The following is a 23,157-nucleotide window of genomic DNA, read 5'->3' as shown; positions in this document are numbered from 1 at the left end:
TTGTGCTGGGGACAATAAAAGGCCACTCTAAAATGTGGAGTTTTGTCACTCAACTCTATGCCACAGATGTCCCAAGTTTTGAGAGAGCGTGCAATTGGCATGCTGACTGCAGAAATGTCCACCAGAGGCGTTACCAGAGAATTGAATGTTAATTTCTTTACCATAAGCCGCCTCCAATGTTGTTTTCGGGAATTTGGCAGTATGTCCAACCGGCCCCACAACGGCAGACCACGTGTATGGCGTCGTGTTGGCGAGCGGGTTGCTGACGTCAACGTTGTCAACAAAGTGCCCGCGGTGGGGTTATGATATGGGCAAGCATAAGCTGTGGACAACTAACACATTTGCTTTTTTATCGATGGAAATTTTAATGCACAGCGATACCGTGATGAGATCCTGAGGCCCATGGTCGTGCCATTTATCCGCCGCCATCACCTCATGTTTCAGCATGATAATGCATGGCCCCATGTCGCAATGATCTGTACACAATTCCTGGTAGCTGAGTGCCCCAGTTCTTCCCTGGCCTGCGTTCTCACCAGGCATTTCACCCATTGAGCATGTTAGGGATGCCCTGGGTCAATGAGTACGACTGCAGTGTTCCAGTTTCCGCCAATACACAGCAACTTCGCACAGCCATTTGAAAAGGCCACAGGCCACAATCATCAGCCTGAAACTCTTTGCAAAGGAGATATCGCGCTGCATGAGGTAAACACAATATTCTGACTGGTTTTCTGATCCACACCCCTTACTTTTTTTTAAAGGTATCCCAGTCATGTGAAATCCATAGATTATGGCCTAATGAATTTATTTCAATGGACTGATTTCCTAATAGGAGCTGTAAACTCAGTAAAACCATTACATTTTTTGCATGTTACATTTATATTTTTGTTCAGTGTATAGTCGTAGCCAAAAGTTTTGAGAATGACACAAATATTGATTTCCACAATGTTTGCTGCTTCAGTGTCTTTAGATATTTTTGTCAGATGTTACTATGGAATGCTGAAGTATAATTACAAGCATTTCATATGTGTCAAAGGCTTTTATTGACAATTACATGAAGTTGATGCAAAAAGTCAATATTTGCAGTGTTGACCCTTCTTTTTCAAGACCTCTGCAATCCACCCTGTCATGCTGTCAATTAACTTCTGGGCCACATCCTGACTGATGGCAGCCCATTCTTGCATAATCAATGCTTGGGAGTTTGTCAGAATTTGTGGGGTTTTGTTTGTCCACCCGCCTCTTGAGAACCACAAGTTCTCAATGGGATTAAGGTCTGGGGAGTTTCCTGGCCATGGACCCAAAAAATGAATGTTTTATCCCCGAGCCGCTTAGTTATCACTTTTGCCTTATGGCAAGGTGCTCCATCATGCTGGAAACGGCATTGTTTGTCACCAAACTGTTCCTGGATGGTTGGGAGGAGTTGATCTCCGAGGATGTGTTGTTACCATTCTTTATTCATGGCTGTGTTCTTAGGCAAAATTGTGAGTGAGCCCACTCCCTTAGCTGAGAAGCAACCCCACACATGAATGGTCTCAGGATACTTTACTGTTGGCATGACACAGGACTCATGGTAGAGCTCACCTTGTCTTCTCCGGACAAGCTTTTTTTCCGGATGCCCCAAACAATCGGAAAGGGGATTCATCAGAGAAAATTACTTTACCCCAGTCCTCAGCAGTCCAATCCCTGTACCTTTTGCAGAATATCAACCAGTCCTCAGCAGTCCATCCCTGTACCTTTTGCAGAATATCAGTCTGTCCCTGATGTTTTTCCTGCAGAGAAGTGGCTTCTTTGCTGCCCTTCTTGACACCAGGCCATCCTCCAAAAGTCTTCGACTCACTGTGCGTGCAGATGCACTCACACTTGCCTGCTGCCATTCCTGAGCAAGCTCTGTACTGGTGGTGCCCCGATCCCGCAGCTGAATCAACTTTAGGAGACGATCCTGGCGCTTGCTGGACTTTCTTGGGCGCCCTGAAGCCTTCTTCACAACAATTGAACCACTCTCCTTGAAGTTCTTCATGATCCGATAAATGGTTGATTTAGGTGCAATCTTACTGGCAGTAATATCCTTGCCTGTGAAGCCCTTTTTGTGTAAAGCAATGATGACGGCACGTGTTTCCTTGCAGGTAACCATGGCTGACAGAGGAAGAACAATGATTCCAAACACCACCCTCCTTTTGAAGCTTCCAGTCTTTTATTCGAACTCAATCAGCATGACAGAGTGATCTCCAGCCTTGTCCTCGTCAACACTCACACCTGTGTTAACCAGAGAATCACTGACATGTCAGCTGGTCCTTTTGTGGCAGTGCTGAAATGCAGTGCAAATGTTTTTTTGGGAGTTTTCAGTTCATTTGCATGGCAAATAGGGACTTTGCAATTAATTGCAATTCATCTGATCACTCTTCATAACATCCTTTTGGCCACGACTGTTGTGTATATATAGCCTTCCTGTATTTTGTTTCAATCAAAGCACATTCTGCCTAGTGGTACGTGTTGAGTTTTGGCTGCATTCATTTTGTTTGGGGAATATTCAGCGAACCAATCCAAAAATCTCAAGGAATGAGGTGGTGTATTTGGTGTAGCAGTAATGTTATACTATGCTATTATATTTGGTTATGTTGAATACTAATGAATGATTATTTGATCTTCCAAGAAATTGATTCAGATTTGATCTAACTTTAACCAGAAATTGAAGCACACCTAGCCTAGGCTACTCTTTTTCCTCATGCAAAATTTGATAATCCAGAAACGAGAGAGCCCATGTGTGGCTGTTTTTATGAAAATCTGTGAATATTTTGCCAAGGAAACATTTCTGGTTGGTCTCAGGGAATGTGAAACCATTAGGAAAGGAGACTTCTAAAACAGGGGTTGAGTGAAGTTGTAGCGAATATGTGGAATGAGCATGGAGAGCCTCACAAATTTGTTTAAATTACCTTATATTTCAGTCTAATACGGCTATTTATTTTTGAAGCTCTTCATCAGAAGCACGTTTTTTGTAAGTTGTTTGGCCTAACTGTCCTCTCCAAGTTTAGCTGGAACTTATACCGAAAGGATTTGAGAAATATGATTGTTTGACCGATAGGCCTATGATATTGGCCTACGTCTCGTCTTCCACTGTGCAGAATACAAGATCTCAACAACGATTGGAGAGACTGGTTCAAATGTCTGACTGAAATACGGGACAAATCTACTTTTTAAAATAAATTAGTGGTGTTTGAATTTGTTGTTACAATGCGGGACCAGGTTGTTTGGTTCCAGGACGAGGGTCAAAATGCAGGATTGTTCCGCACAATCCGGGACATGTGGTCCCAACTACCAGGGGCCCCCCACTCAGAATTATTATTATTGGAAAACCTGCTAAACTTCCTGTTATTCTACACATTTTTCCATGAGCTTGAGACAAAATGTTGCAGTTTTAAAGCTAATTTCCTGCAATTCAACTAATTTTGCCATTGATTATTACATGTTAATATGCTCTCTGGGGGGCCACGACCCTAAAATCCCCCAAAAGCGTGGTCGGTAATCCTGCCCCGACTGTGCTTTAGATCAAATCAGAATCCACATCTACTTCCTTCTCACGCCCCCTTTCTGCAATGTAAGTTGCCTATTCAGCATATTACTCTGTCTGCCAAATTGCCCTATAACGCTAGCCCTTTGCCTCCCATGCAGTCAGGTGAGTCAAGTGTTCATGCTGTAAATCCCTTACTCCAATGGTTTCAAAGTTCACTTCCGCATTACTGGACAGGAGAAGGACCCCCCTAAAATCTGCGAGATGGGTAGATGAGAGTCTGAGATTTATTCACATTGTGCTTCACAATCTCAATTGATAAGGATACTTTAGAAGGAAGGTAAGCAAAGAAGCCATATCTTTCCTCCTATGGGTTTACGATTCTCTCGTGTTTACTGTGTATCTCCAGAGTTGTCTTCCGTGATTTATCTACATTATTCAAGAGATCATGCTTGTTATACTGTATGTACTGTATGTGTTGACAACAGGTTCATGATGAACACTGTAGTTTACCTTACAAAAGCTCTCTTTTCCAAAACAAGGCCACATAATACTGCTACAGTACCGATACTGTGTTACCTAGAGTCTTCTTGTCATGCCAGTATTTAGTACGTCCTGTGTACTTCAGTATGTATGTTGTTTTTAACCTCGTTGCATGTTCAACATATCTTTTATGAGATACTGCTCGTTGTTGTAACTACAGTAGTTTAGTATGACCAGACACCAGTGTCTTAGCTAGTTACTGAGTAAGGTTTCTTAAAAAAAAAATTAAAAACGGCTGTCACATGACTTGGCTCAGATGAAGGATTCCGATGTTGAGTTGAGACAGTTTTAACACTGAAATGTTTTCATCTCAGAGGACGGAGAGAAGGAATGGTTTGTCTGCTAATAGTGTCCAGTTTGAATGTATGTGGGAATAATAGCCTGTATTGTTACTGTAAAGTATAAGTAAGCACCAGCTAAAACCTACTACAAAAAAATATGGATTTAGTTTATCTTAGTCCAAAAAGTACAGTTGAAGTCAGAAGTTTACATACACCTTAGCCAAATACATTTCAACTCGGTTTTTCACAATTCCTGACATTTAATCCTAGTAAAAAATTCCCTGTCTTAGATCAGTTAGGATCACCACTTTATTTTAAGAATGTGAAATATCAGAATAATAGTAGAGAGAATGATTTGTTTCAGCTTTTATTTCTTTCATCACATTCCCAGTGGGTCAGAAGTTTACATACACTCAATTAGTATTTGGTAGCATTGCCTTCAAATTGAGCTGGTGTAACTGGTGTAACTGAGTCAGGTTTGTAGGCCTCCTTGCTCACACACACTTTTCAGTTCTGCCCACAAATTTTCTATGGGATTGAGGTCAGGGCCACTCCAATACCTTTACTTTGTTGTCCTTAAGCCATTTTGACACAACTTTGGAAGTATGCTTGGGGTCATTGTCCATTTGGAAGACCCATTTGCAACCAAGCTTTAACTTCCTGACTGATGTCTTGAGATGTTGCTTCAATATATCCAATATATAATTTTCTTTCCTCGTGATGCCATTTATTTTGTGAAGTGCACCAGTCCCTCCTGCAGTAAAGCACCCCCACAACATGATGCTGCCACCCCCGTGCTTCACACCCGGGATGGTTTTCTTCGGCATCCAAGCCTTCCCCTTTATCCTCCAAACATAACAATGGTCATTATGTTCAAACAGTTCCATTTGTGTTTCATCAGACCAGAGGACATTTCTGCAAAAAGTACGATGTTTGTCCCCATGTGCAGTTGCAAACCGTAGTCTAGCTTTTATGGTGGTTTTGGAGCAGTGGCTTCTTCCTTGCTGAGCGGCCTTTCAGGTTATGTTGATATAGGACTCGTTTTACTGTGGATATAGATACTTTTGTACCTGTTTCCTCCAGCATCTTCACAAGGTCCTTTGCTGCTGTTCTGCGATTGATTTGCACTTTTCGCACCATAGTATGTTCATCTCTAGGAGACAGAACGTGTCTCCTTCCTGATAGCTGCGTGGTCCCTTGGTGTTTATGCTTGCGTACTATTGTTTGTACAGATGAACATGGTACCTTCAGGCGTTTGAATATTGCTCCCAAGGATGAACCAGACTTGTGGAGGTCTACAATTCTTTTTCTGAGGTCTTGGCTGATTTATTTTTATTTTCCCATGATGTCAAGCAAAGAGTCACTGAGTTGGAAGGTAGGCCTTGAAATAAATCCACAGGTACACCTCCAAGTGAAATAATCTGTCTGTAAACAATTGTTGGAAAAATTACTTGTCATGCACAAAGTAGATGTCCTAACCGACTTGCCAAAACTATAGTTTGTTAACAAGAAACAAGACAACAAGAAAAATTTGTGGAGTGGTTGGAAAATGAATTTTATTGACTCCAACCTAAAGTGTATGTAAATGTACAACTTCAACTGTAAATATGTTGGAAATAGCAGACTTCAAACACAGTTCCCAGTCCAGGATATGAGCTGGCATTGCCCTGTGACCACAAAGAGCATGGCATGATCCGGATGATATTATCTATAAAGCCAATCATTTTTACAGTCCTGTTGAATAGGCCAGTAAAAGAAATGAGGAGGTATAAAACTATATGATCAGCAGGGTTAGGTTGGACTAACTGTGTGATCATTTCTTCAGATTCACCGTATTGACACAGTCCAAAGACAGAACTTTTTTCACTCTGTACTCAAACCATGGGAATCGGGAAAATCATGTTCAGCCACCGGACATAGACGTCGCTATTTAGGCTGATTTGCAAACGGACTACCTTACAGCAATTGCGAGTACTGTTTAGTGTTCCAACCAACAAATAGTTTGTTTTGAAGTGACACAAAATATGGAGATTGGAACGAATACTCAAAACTTTGCATTGAGCAGGGTACTGTAGGCTGATTTGACAAGTAATGGTAGTGAGGTTGATATTACTCTCTCCCTACAGGTGAATATATATAACCGTCAGGATGGACGGGGAGGAGTTCGAGACAGGCCGTATCCAGGTGCTTCAGGAGCAGCGTATGGCTGTCCAGAAGAAGACCTACACCAAATGGATGAACAGTGTCTTCACCAAGAACGGGGTAAGAGGAATGGAGGAAAGCAAATGGCCCTCTGAGGCTATAGTGGGTGGCAACACCCACTGCTTCTCCCTCAACTGTTTAGGGTTTAAACAACGGCCTGGCTCAGTGCCCAGTCCTGCTGTCTTTGTGGAAAACGCCTTTTGTAACTGTTTTGGGGTAAATGTTTTGCTCAGTCATTGTTCTTCATGCGTATCAGCTTTTTAACTGTCATGCCTTTTAAGTACCGCGCTTATCAAGTGTCTCAAAGTAATGTCATACACTAAATCACATACTCTTGGTGCTGGTCGAAAGGTTCAACTTGAAAAAGACCAAAGACAACACTTCACAAGTGTGCCTGATAACCTCTCCTTAGCAGCTGGCTGACCTCGGAGTCAGCCCTTGCAAAAAAGGTTTTTAGTTTTTAAACTGCAGTGAAAGTCCACGAACTGCAGTCGACTCTGGTATTTTAAAGGCTGTAATTGCAGAATAACCTCGGTGTACTGCAGTGGAACTGCACTGTAACTGCAGTAAAAAAAAAGGTGTAATTTTGGATGCAGTATTTACAGCATACTGCGGGTATTCTACACTCTCTCTGCAATCTGTTTTTCATAAAGGAGACCTCAAAGTATCTGATTAGCCACTATCTGTGAAAGCTGTAACAACATGTTGAAGCTTGACAAAATCATAATTATCTCCCAGACACTAATCAGCTGTTGGCTCTGAGGTAATATTGGCTAATAGCAATGTAATAAGGAAATAGATCTGTGGTAGATCAATGGCAGCAATATTTGATGAATCCAAAATTAGATTAAGATTCAACTGTGAAATATGTTCCATTTCGCTACATTACATTCTATCCATTCCTCTGAGATGTACTCAATATGAGCCCGATGGTGCAAAACTGAATGTAATTGGCAAGAAGCTCAAGTTATTCAATTCAATACACCTTTATTCATCCCCTCATGGGCAATTTAGATGGGTAGGGCTATGGCTTCTTATCTCAGATCAGTTAGAGAGGACATGTAGGGCCAGAACTGAGGATTGAACTAGCTGAGGGGACCATCATGCTTTATGGACTCTAGACAGGCAACAGTGCTGACGCTTGGTTAATATGTAACCTCACTTTATCATCTATGGCAGGGAGGGGGGGAGAGACAGAGAGAATCCAAGATCTGGCATAAATATTGCACCAGCCAGACACACAGGAAGGAAAGAGTCTCTTTTTATAGCATTAGCTTTTGTTTAATGTTCCATTTCTAGGGTAAGATAACATTGTTATTCCGATCCCATCACGTCAGATCTCTCCGAGGAACTGAAGGTAACATAATTGGTCAGAATATGGGCACTATTCTTTCTTTTATGTCCCTCTTTTTCCTGCATGGGAACAAGGCATATTACGGTTGTTCACACCCACACCATGTGAGTCAGATGCATGGTTCACCACATGTATTTGAAATGCCCTTCCCTCCTCCTCTCTCTGTCTCTCTCCCCCTGAGTGTTGTTCTGTCGAAATCAGCCCATAAGTAACATTTGCGTTGCATATCACAGTAGTGGAAATGTTGCATGGCAGGCAGGCAGAGGCCTGTATATAATCCTTTGACTGGACACCACTTTTCTGGAATTACCCATACATAAACATTTCACTGTAAGGTTGTATTCGGAGCATGTGACTACAAAGAAAACCCGGATCACAAACACACCAAGTCAACCTGGATCTGTATTTACAGTACAGCATCACGCATTGCCAACTCCTATGGTCATCGTCATGACATGGCCAGAGGTATTTTAGGTATTTTATTAGGATCCCCATTAGCTGTTGCAAAAGCAGCAGCTACTCTTCCTGGGGTCCACACAAAACATGAAACATAATGACATAATACAGACAAGAACAGCTCAAGGACAAACATTATTTTGTCCATACATACATTTTTAAAAAGGCACACGTAGCTTACATATCAATGCATTCACAAACTATCTAATAGGTCAAATAAGGGAGAGGTGTTGTGCTGTGAGGTGTTGCTTTATCTGTTTTTTAAAACCAGGTTTGCTGTTTATTTGAGCAATATGAGATGGAATGAAGTTCCATGCAATAACGGCTATATATAATACTGTACGTTTTCTTGAATTTGTTCTGGATTTGGGGACTGTGAAAATAACCCTGGTGACATGTCTGGTGGGGTAAGTGTGTGTGTGTGTCAGAGCTGTGTGTAAGTTAACTATGCAAACAATTTGGAATTTTCAACACATTGTTTCTTATATAAAAAAAGAGGAGTTGGCTATAAAGCACAAACAGATCTGGGATCAGGCTAAAGTGCTCTATGCTGTACTGTAAAAATCTATGAAGACCTGAGCCAGCAGGCGTGCCTACTGCAACAGTGATGTATAATATCCAGTGTAATGATGTAATGGATGAGCACTGGCCTGGTACTCCTCCCAGCCTCCCACCACCGTGGATCCAGAAAGACCAGGGCAGACCAGGCCTACTTAGGCGCTCCCATAATTGCCCCCCTAGGAGAGAGGCAGTCAGCAGACCTGAGTTCAAATACTATTTGAATTCGATCAAATTCTTTGAGCAATTGTTCTTGCCTGCCTGGAGTGGTGGGTTTTGCCGTTTTGGGACTAATGTATTGGTCCATTAAGCCAGGCAAGCTCAATCAAGCACAGAAAGTATTTGAAATGAATTAGAATAGTATTTGAACCCAGGTGTGGCTGTCAGGAGGTAAAGCAATCTGTTCTGAGACATGATTTCCTGGCGTCTGGATTAGGGAGTGGCTGTCACACTGGTCCAAGAGGATAGGTGCAGGAAAGGGCGGGAAGGAGAAAAGAGAGGTCGGGGGAGGGAGGGAGGGAGGGAGGGAGGGGAAGGGTGCTTGTCTGAGTCACACTTTAATGGAGCACAGTGGCAGCAGGCCTAACTAACAGGCCCCGATGTCAGAGCCTCATAGCCCTGGCTGCAGCTGGCTGACTGTGCCGGAGCCAATCTAACATTTCCTGCACCTCCTAACCCAATGTCTCAAATTTACACAGGTCACTGAAAATAGACACCACAGTATGTATGAGAAAGTGAATTGGATTTTTGCAGAAGTGAAGGTGATGACGACTTGATCATAGTTTCCTTCCTGACTTGCACAATCTGTGAATAAAACGTTTCATCACATAAGCATATTTCTAAGGAAGAGATGAGCAGGTTTAGAGCTTTACTCTAACTAGCCGCGTTAGCTGGGTGATCAGGTGACGTCACAGAGGTGCAGTCTCATGACAAGTTTCGTAACACGGGTCAGTCATACAGGTGTTCTGTTAAACAGGAAGTGATTGTTTATCACCTATGTCAGTACATCTTCTATCATGTTACAAATCATGTTACAAATCTTCTATCATGCTATGCTTCCAACTGAAACTACGACTACAATAGCAGGAAATTGGCTAGCTGGATGAAGCATGATCATATATTCAACAGTCCAGTATAGCCATTCTGTGCTGTCAACTAAAACTAATAGTACGGAATTACTTGGCTGGAACATGTGACTGAATAGAAGAAACTATGCACACATATCATGTTTCTGAGTGCATGCAGAAAGCAAATGACAAAAAAGGAAGAACCTCCAGCACTCTGGGGATCATGGATGCTCCACATACAGTACGAGTCAAATGTTTTAACACACCTACTCATTCAAGGGTTTTTCTTCATTTTGACTATTTTCTACATTGTAGAATAATAGTGAAGACATCAAAACTATGAAATAACACATATGGAATCATGTAGTAGCCAGAAAAGTGTTAACGAATCAAGATTCTTCAAATAGCCACCCTTTACCTTGATGAGAGCTTTGCACACGCCCGGCATTCTTTCAGCTATCTTCACCTGGAATGCTTTTCCAACAGCCTTGAAGGAGTTCCCACATATGCTGAATATTTGATGGTTTAGCAACCAATATTTTTTGGTCGCCAAATTATTCCATATGTGTTATTTCATAGTGTTGATGTATTCACTGTTATTCTACAATGTAGAAAATAATAAAAAGTGGAAACTAGTAAAAATAGAAGTAAAAATAGAAAAACTCTTGAATGAGTAGGTGTCAGAGGAAGGCCCTAAAAATGTACGCTGCTGCTACTCTCTGTTATTATCTATGCATAGTCACTCTAATAACTCTACTACCTACATGTACATATTACATCGACTAACCGGTGCCCCTGCACTTTGACTCTGTTCCGGTACCCTCCTGTATATACAGTAGTATCGCTATTGTTATTTTACTGCTGCTCTTGAATTACTTATTTTTTTTAACGTATTTTTCTTAAAACTGCATTGTTGGTTAAGGGCTTGTAAAATAAGCATTTCACTGTAAGGTCTACCTACACCTGTTGTATTCGGCGCATGTGACAAATAACATTTGATTTGTGTCCAAACTTTTGACTGGTACTGTACTTACAGCATACAACAATTTAATGGACTTCACACCAATGTATTTTTTTAATGGACCTTCATCAGAGTTTGACAACCCCCCCCATTTACACACACATGTTGTCTGTCCCTCTCCAGGAGAAGCTGTCCCTTAGTGATGTGTACACAGAGCTGAAGACAGGGGTCCCCCTTGTCCGTCTGTTAGAGTTCATCTCCAGGGAGAAGCTGCCCACTCCCAGCCGACGCACCCTGCGGGTCCACTGCCTGGAGAACAACAGCATCGCTATCAACTTCCTCAAGACTAAGGTACATTCACAATACACAGTTTAGTGAAAGGAAGGATTTAGAAATCCCCCAAAATATCTTACCCCGGGACACTTCGCATGATAACTAATTCTGCAAGGGTCTTTGAGGTACATTTTTAGGGAAACAGGCCTACGTTTTATGTGAAGTGTCATGGGGTAAGACGTTTTTTTTTGGTTTTACAGTTCTGTGGTTGTTTCTGAGTTGTTGGAGGTATTGTTTTGCCTCTGACAGTAGCTCACATGAACAAGTATGCCTACTTTTGTTTTGCAATATCAGAAACTAAAAATTGGATTATTCCATCTAGACTAGTCGATAGCCATATTTATTTGATGTTCTCATGTACCCCTTTTACGACTGTACGTTTTGGATTTCTTCTGAGTAGTTATCAACCAGTACCTGCTGACCTTTCAGATCCGTGTGGATCTGATTGGCCCTGAGAATGTTGTGGATGGAGATCGGACCCTGATCTTGGGCCTGCTGTGGATCATCATCCTACGCTTCCAGATCGGAGCCATCAATCTCGATGAGGTATTTCCCATATCATTTTAAAGAGTAGAACAGGCTTGGAACCTCTGGCCAGAAAAGTTACATTTCTATAATACACTACATGACCAAAAGAATGTGGACACCTGCTCGTCAAACATCTCATTCCAAATCATAGGCATTAAAATGGAGTTGGTTCCCCCCTTTGCTGATATAACAGACTCTACTCTTCTGGGAAGGCTTTCCACTGATGTTGAAACATTGCTGCAGGGACGTGCTTCCATTCAGCCACGAGCATTAGTGAGGTCGGGCACTGATGTATGGCGATTAGGCCTTGCTCGAAGTCGGCGTTCCAATTCATCCCAAAGGTGTTCCATGGAGTTGAGGTCAGGGCTGTGTGCAGGCCAGTCAAGTTCGGACTGCCAGATGGACTGCCGTCGGACTGCCAGATGGTGAAGCGTGATTCATCACTCCAGAGAATGTGTTTCCAATGGCGGCAAGCTATACACCACTCCAGCTGATGCATGACATTGCATGGTGATCTAAGGCTTGTGTGGGGCTGCTCGGCCATGGAAATCCATTTCATGAAGCTCTAGGCGAACAGTTATTATGCTGACGTTGCTTCCAGAGGCAGTTTGGAACTCGGTAGTGAGTGTTGCAACCGAGGACAGATGATTTTTACGCGCTATGTGCTTCAGCACTTTGCAGTCTCATTCTGTGACCTTGTTTGGCCTACCACAATATCAGCACTTACGGTTGACTGAGGCAGCTTTAGCAGGGCAGACATTTGACGAGCTGACTTGTTGGAAAGAGGGCATCCTATCACGGCGCCACATTGAAAGTCACTGAGCTCTTCACTAAGGCCATTCTACTGCCAATATTTGTCTATGGAGATTGCATGGCTGTGTGCTAAATTGTATACACCTATCTGTGTGTAGTGTATTTCCTCTGTCCTGGGCGTGACCTGGAATGCACCTCACTGAATGAATAGAGATTCTACACTGAGTGTACAGAACATTAAGGACACCTGATCTTTCCATGACATAGACTGACCAGGGGAATTTAGGTGAATCCAGGTGAAAGCTATGATCCCTTATTGATGTCACTTGTTCAATCCACTTCAATCTGTGTAGATGAAGGGGGCGGGACAAGTTAAACAATTATTTTTAAGCCTTGAGACAATTGAGACATGGATTGTATATGTGCCGTTCAGAGGGTGAATGGACAAGACAAAAGATGTATGTTCCTTTTTGAACGGGGTATGGTAGTAGGTGCCAGTTGCAGTAGTTTGTTTCAAGAACTTCAATGCTGCTGGGTTTTTTCGCGCTCAACAGTTTCCCGTGTGTATGAATGGTCCACCACCCAAAGGACATCTAACCAACTTGACACAACTGTGGGAAGCATTATAGTCAACATCGGTCAGCATCCCTGTAGAACGCTTTCGACGGCTTATAGAGTCCATGCCCCAACGAATTGAGGCTGTTCAGATGGCAAAAGGGGGTGGGTTCAACTCAATATTAGGAAGGTGTCCTTAATGTTTTGTACACTCAGTGTATATTGTATTATATGTCATACTATATTTGAAATCTGAACTTCATGTGGCTCAAAGAAATGTGAAAATGTTAATTAAAATGACAAGATGTGATACAGTATATTGTTCTCATCAAGTAAGTGCCAGAAATGCAGACTGCCTACTAAGTCTGGTCTACCGGTTTCAGGCAAGTGGTGGTGCCAGCAACGCCCGTCGTTCTGCCAGGGAAGCTCTTCTGATCTGGTGCCAGCGTAAGACAGCAGGATACTCCAACGTCAATGTGCAGGACTTCTCAGGAAGCTGGAGGAATGGGCTGGCATTCAACGCCCTCATTCATGCCCACCGGTACAGAGCAGCAAGGGGAAAATGGCAGGATAGTTCCGAGCGGCAGTTTCTAAGATTCAGATTAAGCCTATTTTAATGGAGAATCTCCATTTAAAACTGATTTTTAATCATCCAGAAGTACATTTGCTTAATCCGGGTCTGAGAAACTCCCCTAGGAGTTTACAGATGTATAGTTTTTGTTTACTGTACCCATCATATTTTTTTTAATGGAAAAACATTTTGTCGCAGACCTGACTTGTTTGATTATATTCGTCTTCGTGAGGAGGACCCTAAGAGGAACCTGGGCCATGCCTTCTCTCTGGCCGAGAATGAGTTTGGCATCCTACAGTTGCTGGATGTGGAGGACATCGATGTTAAACACCCAGATGAGAAGTCCGTCATGACCTACGTCTCTCTCTACTACCACTACTTCTCTAAGATGAAGCAGGGACAGACCATCCAGAAGAGACTGGCCAAGGTCAGTAGAATCAGAATCCAAATACTTTGTTACTAGGAATTTCTCTTGGTGATGTACATACAGGCATCCACAGTCCTAATCCATCCTGTCTATGGTTATCTATAGTAAGATGTGTGAGGAAAGCTTATCCTTGTGTCATATCCACATCAGATCTAGTCAGGGATGGGCCTGTCTGGCCTGGTGGCTCAGTTGGGATGATGATAACATCTATTCTCTCTTCAATGTTGACAAAACAATAGGCGAGGCCACTGTGCAGTGTACACAACACACACGCACGCACACACACACACACACACACACACACACGCACACACACACACACACACACACACACACCACATTTTCATATCCAGACCTAGGATTCAGGTGCCCTCTGTAGGCCATTAGTTGAACTGCACCTCTCCTAATCTTGAATGTACTGTAATTTCTAAATGAAGGCAACGCCTCCTCTGACTGACCTGTGGATTAGGCCGGGGATTTCACTGTGGAGCAATGGGAGGACGGATGGTGCTACTGCTAGAGCTAATCAGATCAGTACAAACACCGATCCTGTAATGCAGACCAATGACTGTCCGTTGTGGGGAGAAACAGACACTGAGACACACTGTAGCCGGAAGCTAGGGGCATAACCTGAGTTTAACCTAATACTCACTGACTGACAACTCCTGCAAGATTGGGCCCAGCCAGCAGGACTGACAACTTGGAAGGAAGGGCTTAATCTGACCCAGTGAGTGAGAGAGACTGTGCAGTTAGTTGCTCTGTAGTGGATCTGAGGTCGAGAGAGAGACAGGGAGCTCTATCGAAGGACAGTACGCTAGCGTCGTTTATGTTAGCACAGTGGCCAGAGTGACCTGAGCTGCTGCAGGACCGAGTGGAGTGCTGTTTGTTTTGAATAATACTGAGCCTGAGGACTGAGCCAAGCCGGGTGACACATCATCATCCTCTCATCATCACCACCATGCTAACACGTGGAAACAGACAGAGCAACGTGTTTCTGCAGTGCTGAGGGGGAGAGCGAGAGCCTCTGTGGTGTGATCATAAAGGTGTATTACAGTACAGTAAAGGATGACTGGCAGGTTGCGTCGGGGATAAAGGCGGCAGTGAGAACTAGACACTATGAGAATTTACAAAGAGCAGTGGAGCTGACAGGCATAACATGTCCTTCGGTGGCAGTTTGAGTAACCAATGGTTTAGATGGCAACACAGGAGGGAGTCCACCATTGGACCCCGAATGGAGAAACTGAGCACGGTGTGTACTGGTGTAGTGTATGTGTAGGCCTAGTGTGTATGTACAAGTATAGTGGGTGAGGTGTGTACAGGTGTAGTGCGTGTGTATGTAGCCCACTTGTGTAGTGTGTATGTACTGGTGTAGTGAGCAAGGTGTGTAGCTATGCCTGGACTTAGTTTGGCTTAGAGATTTGGCCTTCTGCACTGTGGGTTTCCCACAAAGACAAAAATGTGGTTGAGAAAGCCCTCAGTGCTGAACTTCTGAATGTCAGTAAATGGCTATGTGACAATAAGCTGTTACTTCACCCTGGAAAAACAGAGTCCATCTTGTTCGGATCCAAAGTGAAACTGAGGAAATCCCCTGATTTTAAAGTGGTAGTTTTGCCACAGCAAAAGACTCTGTTAAGTATCTTGGATCTGTGCTAGATAACCATCAGACAGGGGAGACCATGGCAGAAAACCTTATCTCCAAAGTGAACCATAAAATTAGGTTCCTGGCTAGAACCTCCAAATATCTGGATACGAATGCAATGGGGGCATAGTCAGGGGCTCTTGTTCAATGCCACTTTGACTATGCGTGCTCTTCCTGGTACAATAGTGCCCCCAAGATAATGCAAAATAAATAGCAGACATCTCAGAACAAATTAGGATTATTTTAAAACTTCCAGCAGTTAACCATTTTGACCATTCCCACTTTGAAAGTGGTATGGGGAAATAAACTGTTTTTTTATACTCCTTTATACTGCCTTTCTTTGGAATAATCTTCTGAAAAAATGTGAAATGTATTACCTCCATAGGTAGTTTCGAGTTCTCACTAAAAAAAAAATTAAATAGTAGCATGTCTCAAAAGTGTGTTGTATGTGGCTGAGAAGGAAAATGCCCGGGATAGCATATATTCTGCCTTTTGGTGCCTATTGCTTATCATGTTGTGATTGTCTTGAATATATTAGGGATTGATTGATTGTTTTATATATTAATGGTGTGTGAAACAAGAGAGATGTACCTGCCCATAGTTGTTAATCATGAAAGGGAATTGTACTAATTATCTGATGTTATGAATCAAACAACAATTTGGTCTCATTGTCTGTTGCCACTTCTATTGACACTTAACTTAGTTGCATTTCCCCTTCCCTCTTCAAAAGGACCACAATGGAAATAGGCTTTTAAGCTTATTGTGTTATCCTTGATGATTTTTCTTAAATTGCATGTGGAGGCGTCACCGGCGAGCGCCCTTGTGTATGAATTTTTTAATTTTTTTGTTGTCAAATAAATTCAATCAATCTTAACCCTTTTAAAACTCTTTTTGCAACTGCAGTGTATGTAGTAAACATTGTTTGCCATCATTGAATAGAGAGTAAAGAATGACTGATTGCTCCCAAGCAGCCACAAACTCTAAATTATGCAGAATGCAGTGCCCTCTAGCCTTCAGATTGAAAGGAAATTACATGAACTTCATTTCAATATGTCATTATCCATAGGAGGTTCTACTGTATGTTTCATGTGTATCTTTCTGATTCGTTAGTTTAATAACTCCCTCCCTTCTTCTTCCAGATCGTGGGTCTCCTGAAGGAGCTAGATGATCAGAAGATCCTGTATGAGAGAATGGTGTCTGACCTCCTGCGGTGGATCAAGACCAAAGTGGTGGAGCTCAACGATCGCTCCTTTCCCAACTCCCTGAGGGACATGCAGCAGCTGGTGGCCTCCTTCAAGACCTACCGCACCGTGGAGAAACCCCCCAAGTACCAGGAGCGAGGGGCAATTGAGGAAAACTTCTTCAGCCTGCGTACCAAGCTCATAGCCAACAACCAGTGGGCCTATGTTCCCCCAGAAGGAAAGACCCTGGGGGACATCGAGAAGAACTGGGCCTTACTGGAGCGGGCGGAGCATGAGAGAGAGGACGCCCTCCAGAGGGCGCTGCTAAGGCTGGAGCAACTGGAGCAGCTGGCCCAGAAGTTTGGCAGGAAGGTAATGTTTTTTGTTTTGTAACTTATTGTTTTTTATTATTAGGTGTTATTTGATTTATCATTGAGGACCACTTCGGAAAGAAGTGTTTTATTTAATAATAATGCTTGTATGTCTTGGTCTTTGGTTACACTTTCTATAAAGCACATGCATATAATGCTCTATAACATCCTTTATAATGCCTTATAGTACACTTATAATGGGTTATGACACTGACTAAAATTCTATTCCATCCATCCATTCAGGCAGGGCTGAGGGAGGGCTATCTGGAGGACACAGCCCAGCTGATCAGCAGACAGGACCTGAGGGGGTTAAACAGCCTGGAGGAGGCCCATGCTGCTGCCCGGAGACTGGAGGCCCTGGGGACAGACACCCTGGCTAGGGAGCCTCGCTTCAGAGCCATCAGCGACATGGCAGCTGTCATCGAGAAGGGGAACTATCACAGCAAGGCACAAGTCATCCGGAGGTAAGGCTTATAACTAAATTACCACGGTAAGGACCAAGTCACCTGGAGACTAGCAGTTGCCATTGGTGTTGGCTAATGGGGATCCTAATAAATCAAAGTCACCTGGAGGTAAGGCTTAGAACTAAATGACCACAGCAAGACTCAAGTCATCCAGAGTTAAGGGTCAGTTACCACAGCAAGACTCAAGTCATCCAGAGTTAAGGGTCAGTTACCACAGCAAGACTCAAGTCATCCAGAGTTAAGGGTCAGTTACCACAGCAAGACTCAAGTCATCCAGAGTTAAGGGTCAGTTACCACAGCAAGTTCCAAGTCATCCGGAGGTACAGTAAGATTCAGTGCTGTAAGTCAGTGAAGGTAAATACATAGTAAATACCCCAACAATCAGTATGTTTGTTTCCCATTGGTCCAAATAATTCATCAAAAATGAAATAAAGCCTACATGATTGAATGGGAACTGTGAGCATGTAGGAAGCATATCTGCACTGGTGTTTTCCGTCCGTCGTTTCAGAGAGGTGAGCATCACAAAGCGCTGGAAAGACATCCTGGTTCAGTTGCAGCAGAAGAGAGAGCAGCTGGGGGACATTGTGAACACACTGAGTGTCCTCAGGGACATCGAACTGGTTGCCCAGGAGCTCAGAGATCTACAGGTACACAACTGATGGACAGCAAACAACACAGTATAATGTATAACAGTAATACGCTTAATGCTTCATCCTTCAATTTTCATACTTAATGTAGGTTTTAGCAGGGTCCTCTGACATTGGGAAGCAGCTCCCGGAGGTGGAGACCCTGCTTCAGAAACAGGACCTGCTGGAAACCCAGATCTCTGCTCATGGAGAGACTCTGAGTGCCATCAGTAACAGTGCCTTAAAGGGGACACACCGAGTTGCACAGCAGATCCAGACCAGGGTCAAATCACTCAATGTTCAGTACAACTCTCTGGTGGCCCTTAGTAAGAACAGGTGAGCACACACACAACAACTTAGGCCCACATTTAATACATTGTAGATAATGGCAAACCCCAGGTTTATTTATACAACTATTTTAAGTATAAGTGTGGTTGTACCTTAGCAATGACAATATTTGTGTGACAAACGGCTTTCATGGTGTGTTTGTTTCAGAGTGGTTTACACAGTGTAAACACAATCTGCAATTGATTGAATTGGTTCTTAGTTGGAACTTACTGATAATTGAGACCTATTAGTAGTGTAGTGCTTTGTCAAATCTAGATCCACAGGAATGGTAACTGTTGATTGATGTGGGTCTAATGCCCGAGAAGCTGGTGTTTGGTGTTGTGCCGAAAATCTCCCCTCCTGCCAGAATTCCCCCACCCCCTTCGCGTTCTTAATTGCTGCCACTTGCTTGCGAGTTGAGATTTCTGCTCTTCACTCCGTTGTCAATTTAGCCTACATTTCACTGATCTAAGTAGCAGAAAGCATTTTTGTCTGCAGTTTTCGGTTTGGCTATTTGTATCAAGTGTATGCGGCGGTTCTAGCTTGTATGGCGCTAGAACAGCACCCGCGCCCGCCCCCGGCAAGATGATGAACTGGGCCGCTGCCCATGTCGCTCGTACCTAAATCCGCTACTGATTTTGTATTAGTCTATTAAATAAATATCTTTGCCAACATTTGTCATCTCTCCCATGTCTTATTCAACTAGTATTTTGAAAGTGTAAGGATAATAATTCAGCCATAGTTGTTCTGAAATGTGTATTACTTTCCAACATTTTTATTTATCTTTTCAAATCAAATTTTATTCGTCACGTGCGCCAAATAAAACAGGTGTAGTAGACCTTACAGTGGAATGCTTACTTGAGAGCTCCTAACCAACAGTGCAGTTTTAAAAAATACGGATAAGAATAAGAGATAAAAGTATCAGGTAAATAAAGAGCAGCAGTAAAAAATAACATATACCAGGGGGGTGCTGGTACAGAGTCGATGTGCGGACGCCGGTTATTTGAGATTTTACTCCCTCCTCTATGTTTAATATAACACACATACATGAATTATTCATTTCGGTTGCCTATTCTGATGTGAAGTTTGTTCTATAGAAAGTATTTGACTGTTGCCACAACATTAATTAAGGAAATTAGAAGGGGGTGATTCTGAAAGGGGGTAGATTTTCGGCACAACACTGGCAAACCGTGCCAATATGTCCGCCAAACATTGGTTTCGAGGGCATTATCATTTTTATACAACGGGTTACCAACATATTCAAATAATGATTTACATATTTTAATCAAAAACGTTATTTTGATTAATTTTTCATATTATTTCATCCTTCCACAAGATAGTCCCTAAACAAATCTAGGGATGCTACCCAAGCCGGCTATTCGCTCTATTGGTTCGGTTGCCAGAGACGCGGCTCGGTCTTTCAGTCTTTTTATTCTGTATCTATGGACGCGACCTAGTCGTTTGTTCTAAATGTTCCTTTGATAAAATTCACTTTCTTATCCCTTGCTTGCTAGCTAGCCAACCACGGCTAATTTACAGTCACATCAAACAGTGCAGACAGAATAACAACAGTAGCTGCATTTGTTTAAGCTGTTTTGTAGTGACATTTATTTGGATACATGCATAACAATGAGCTGAAGAGGCACTCTCGTTAGGACACTGTTGTCAAAGGAGCTAGCCAACAACACAGCTAACACAATAACTTCAAACTGAAGCTGGAAAGACTGCAAACTAGCTACACTTCGTTTTGTTACCTTTTTTTCAATTGATAGTTCTTTGTATTTATCCATAAAAATGATGCCAGCTGATTCATGATTTCGAATGGCTGAGAATCGCTGCCTGCTTCTCTCTCGTCTCTACTCCGACCCCTACAGGTTCATTACCATGGGACAGTTGGAGATCGAACTTGAATATGGAAACAATGTTGCAAATGTGGGAGAGACAGACAGCAAGGTTTATACAAGTCTCCGCTGTTGAAAACGAAATGTTAGTCTAAAATAAATGTGAGATAGTGGAGATCAAGTTGATAACTTCCCTGCCTGGGCTGATGAGACAGAGGATTGGAACAGAGTAAATAGGCATTTTAACTTCATAGATTTAGCCAGTGGTAACTTGTGGAATAGGCTGTGGAATGCGCTTCTAACCAATCAGCATTCAGCATTAGACCCACCCGTTGTATAATTAAGCAATAAAGCCTGAGGGGTGTGGTATATGGCATATATACAACGGTTTAAGCGCAGCTCTATCGTGCATAAATATATTTTATCCCCCCACACCAAACGCGATCTCCACACGCAGGTTAAAATATCAACATTTAGCTAGCTAGTTTGCACTTGCTAGCTAATTTGTCCTATTTAGCTTGCTTGTTGTTGCTAGCTAATTTGTCCTGGGATATAAACATTGAGTTGTTATTTTACCTGAAATGCACAAGGTCCTCTACTCCACCAATTAATCCATAAATAAAACGGTCAACCGAATCGTTTTTAGTCATCTCTCCTTCCAGGCTTTTTCTTCTCTTGATTATATTGCGATTGGCAACTTTCATAAATTAGGTGCATTAGTGCCACTGGCCTCGTTCGTCTTTCAGTCACCCACGTGGGTATAACCAATGAAGAGATGGCACGTGGGTACCTGCTTCTATAAACCAATGATGAGATGGGAGAGGCAGGACTTGCAGCGTGATCTGTGTCAGAAATAGAACTGACTTCTATTTTAGCCCTTGGCAATGCACTTGTTGGCGTGCACAAGCAGTGTGGGTGCAATAATTGAATAATATAGATTTCTAAATTTATTTTGTAACGCTCGCGCACATGACACGAGCGGTGTAGTCAGCCTGTTAGCTTTGTATTGGCCATACACCACAAACCCCCAAGGTGCCTTATTGGTATTATAGACTGGTTACCAACATAATTAGAGCATTACAAATAAATGTTTGTCTTACCTGTGGTATACGGTCTGATATACCACGGCTATCAGACAATCAGCATTTAAGACTCAAACCACCCAATTTATTATGTTGGTTATTGTCTTAATGAATCAACAGGAGGAAAATGCTAGAGGGCCAGCTGAAGCTGTTTGAGTTTTTCCACGACTGTGAGGAGGTGGAGGCGTGGATCTATGAGAGGTGGCTTCCCCTTCAGTCTGCCAGTCTGGGCAGAGATCTCAGCCAGATCCAGCTGGCAATTCAGAAACACAAGGTCAGACCTTGGTTGCATCACAAATGACACCCTATTCCCTATAGTGCACTACTTTTGACCAGGGCCCTCATCCAAGTAGCACACTATATAGGGAACAGGGTGCTATTTGGGTCAGGCCTTCTTCAGTCACACAAACAGTGATTATTCAACTTCAAGTTTAATTAAGCTTACATAGCAGTCAATATAAACTTAAACACATGGCATGATAAATACTTTGGCATAAGCCTATCTAAATACATTGGCATTTAAACAAATAAAAATATGTCATGTCATAATGTGAACCAAACCCTCACTTTTATGTGTTTGTTGACCCATCGCTGTTTTGGCAGGTTCTTGAAGCCGAGGTGCAGTCTCATGAGTCTCTGTGCTCAGGGGTCGTGAGTAGAGGTCAGGAGATGTGCAGAGGGAAACACCCCAGTGAGGAGGACATCCAGAAGTCGGTCCGGACGCTGAAGAAACAGTGGGAGCACCTGAAGGATGATGTGGTCAATCGCAAAAACAGACTGCATGCAGCCATCGTTATCAAACAGGTTACAACTATTAAAACATATACATATATGTAAGCTTATGTACGTAATAGGCTGGAGAAAGCTACCATAGCTAGGTCATTGACATTCTCTATTTATTTTATAGACCGTGATAGTTTGAATGTAGAGGGGAGACAGATACAAAGGGAGACAGAGAGGAAGGACTGAGACGGGATTTGTACCCACGTCACTAGGGTGTTCCAGAGTCTGGGGGGCTAACCACTACGCCAGACTCTGACATGCAATATTCTCCTTTCCAAAGAATTAGATAGAACACTAGATTGGACATTAGCAACCTGGCAACAACTACAGGACAGCCATCTTGGTCAGGGAAAGTTTTGTTTAAATTGTATTATATTATTTATTATCTGTTATTTTCCTCTTCAGTACTTTGCTGATGTGACCGAGGCCAACTCGTGGCTGAGCGACAGGAAGCCCCTCCTGATCAGCGAGGATTATGGGAAGGATGAGTCCTCCACCAGCGCCCTGCTGCAGCGCCACCTACGGCTGGAAAAGGAGATGGGAGCGTACGTCGTGGAGGTGAAACGCTTGGGAGAACAGGCCAAGGGAGCCTCCCAGCTGGCCCCGCTCACAGTAAGTTCCCCATCAATCACAGTGCCTTCAGAAAGTATTCACACCGCTTTTTCCTAATTGTGTTGTGTTACAGCCTGAATTTAAAATGGATTAAATAAAGATTTTCTTTCACTGGCATACACACAATACCCCATAATGTC

The 23,157-nt window shown here is 42.8% G+C and overlaps 1 protein-coding gene across 1 annotated transcript in view; it reads left to right on the top strand.

Moving 5' to 3' along the window:
- The first annotated feature begins 3,762 nt into the window (after window positions 1-3,762).
- The window catches only part of sptbn5 (spectrin, beta, non-erythrocytic 5), a 64,564-nt gene continuing 45,169 nt past the window's right edge, over window positions 3,763-23,157 (top strand). The window contains 13 exon segments of the mRNA XM_029687779.2: window positions 3,763-3,842; window positions 6,453-6,588; window positions 11,108-11,275; window positions 11,687-11,803; window positions 13,477-13,634; window positions 13,863-14,091; window positions 16,870-17,283; window positions 17,526-17,746; window positions 18,255-18,393; window positions 18,485-18,708; window positions 21,743-21,896; window positions 22,226-22,426; window positions 22,811-23,017. Of these exon segments, the coding sequence (XP_029543639.2) occupies window positions 6,475-6,588; window positions 11,108-11,275; window positions 11,687-11,803; window positions 13,477-13,634; window positions 13,863-14,091; window positions 16,870-17,283; window positions 17,526-17,746; window positions 18,255-18,393; window positions 18,485-18,708; window positions 21,743-21,896; window positions 22,226-22,426; window positions 22,811-23,017 (2,346 nt within the window). The 5' untranslated portion in view covers window positions 3,763-3,842; window positions 6,453-6,474.

Source organism: Oncorhynchus nerka, linkage group LG18 (assembly GCF_034236695.1).
Source record: "Oncorhynchus nerka isolate Pitt River linkage group LG18, Oner_Uvic_2.0, whole genome shotgun sequence".
Classification (NCBI taxonomy): domain Eukaryota; kingdom Metazoa; phylum Chordata; class Actinopteri; order Salmoniformes; family Salmonidae; genus Oncorhynchus; species Oncorhynchus nerka.
This window is presented reverse-complemented; position numbering and strand designations above follow the sequence as displayed.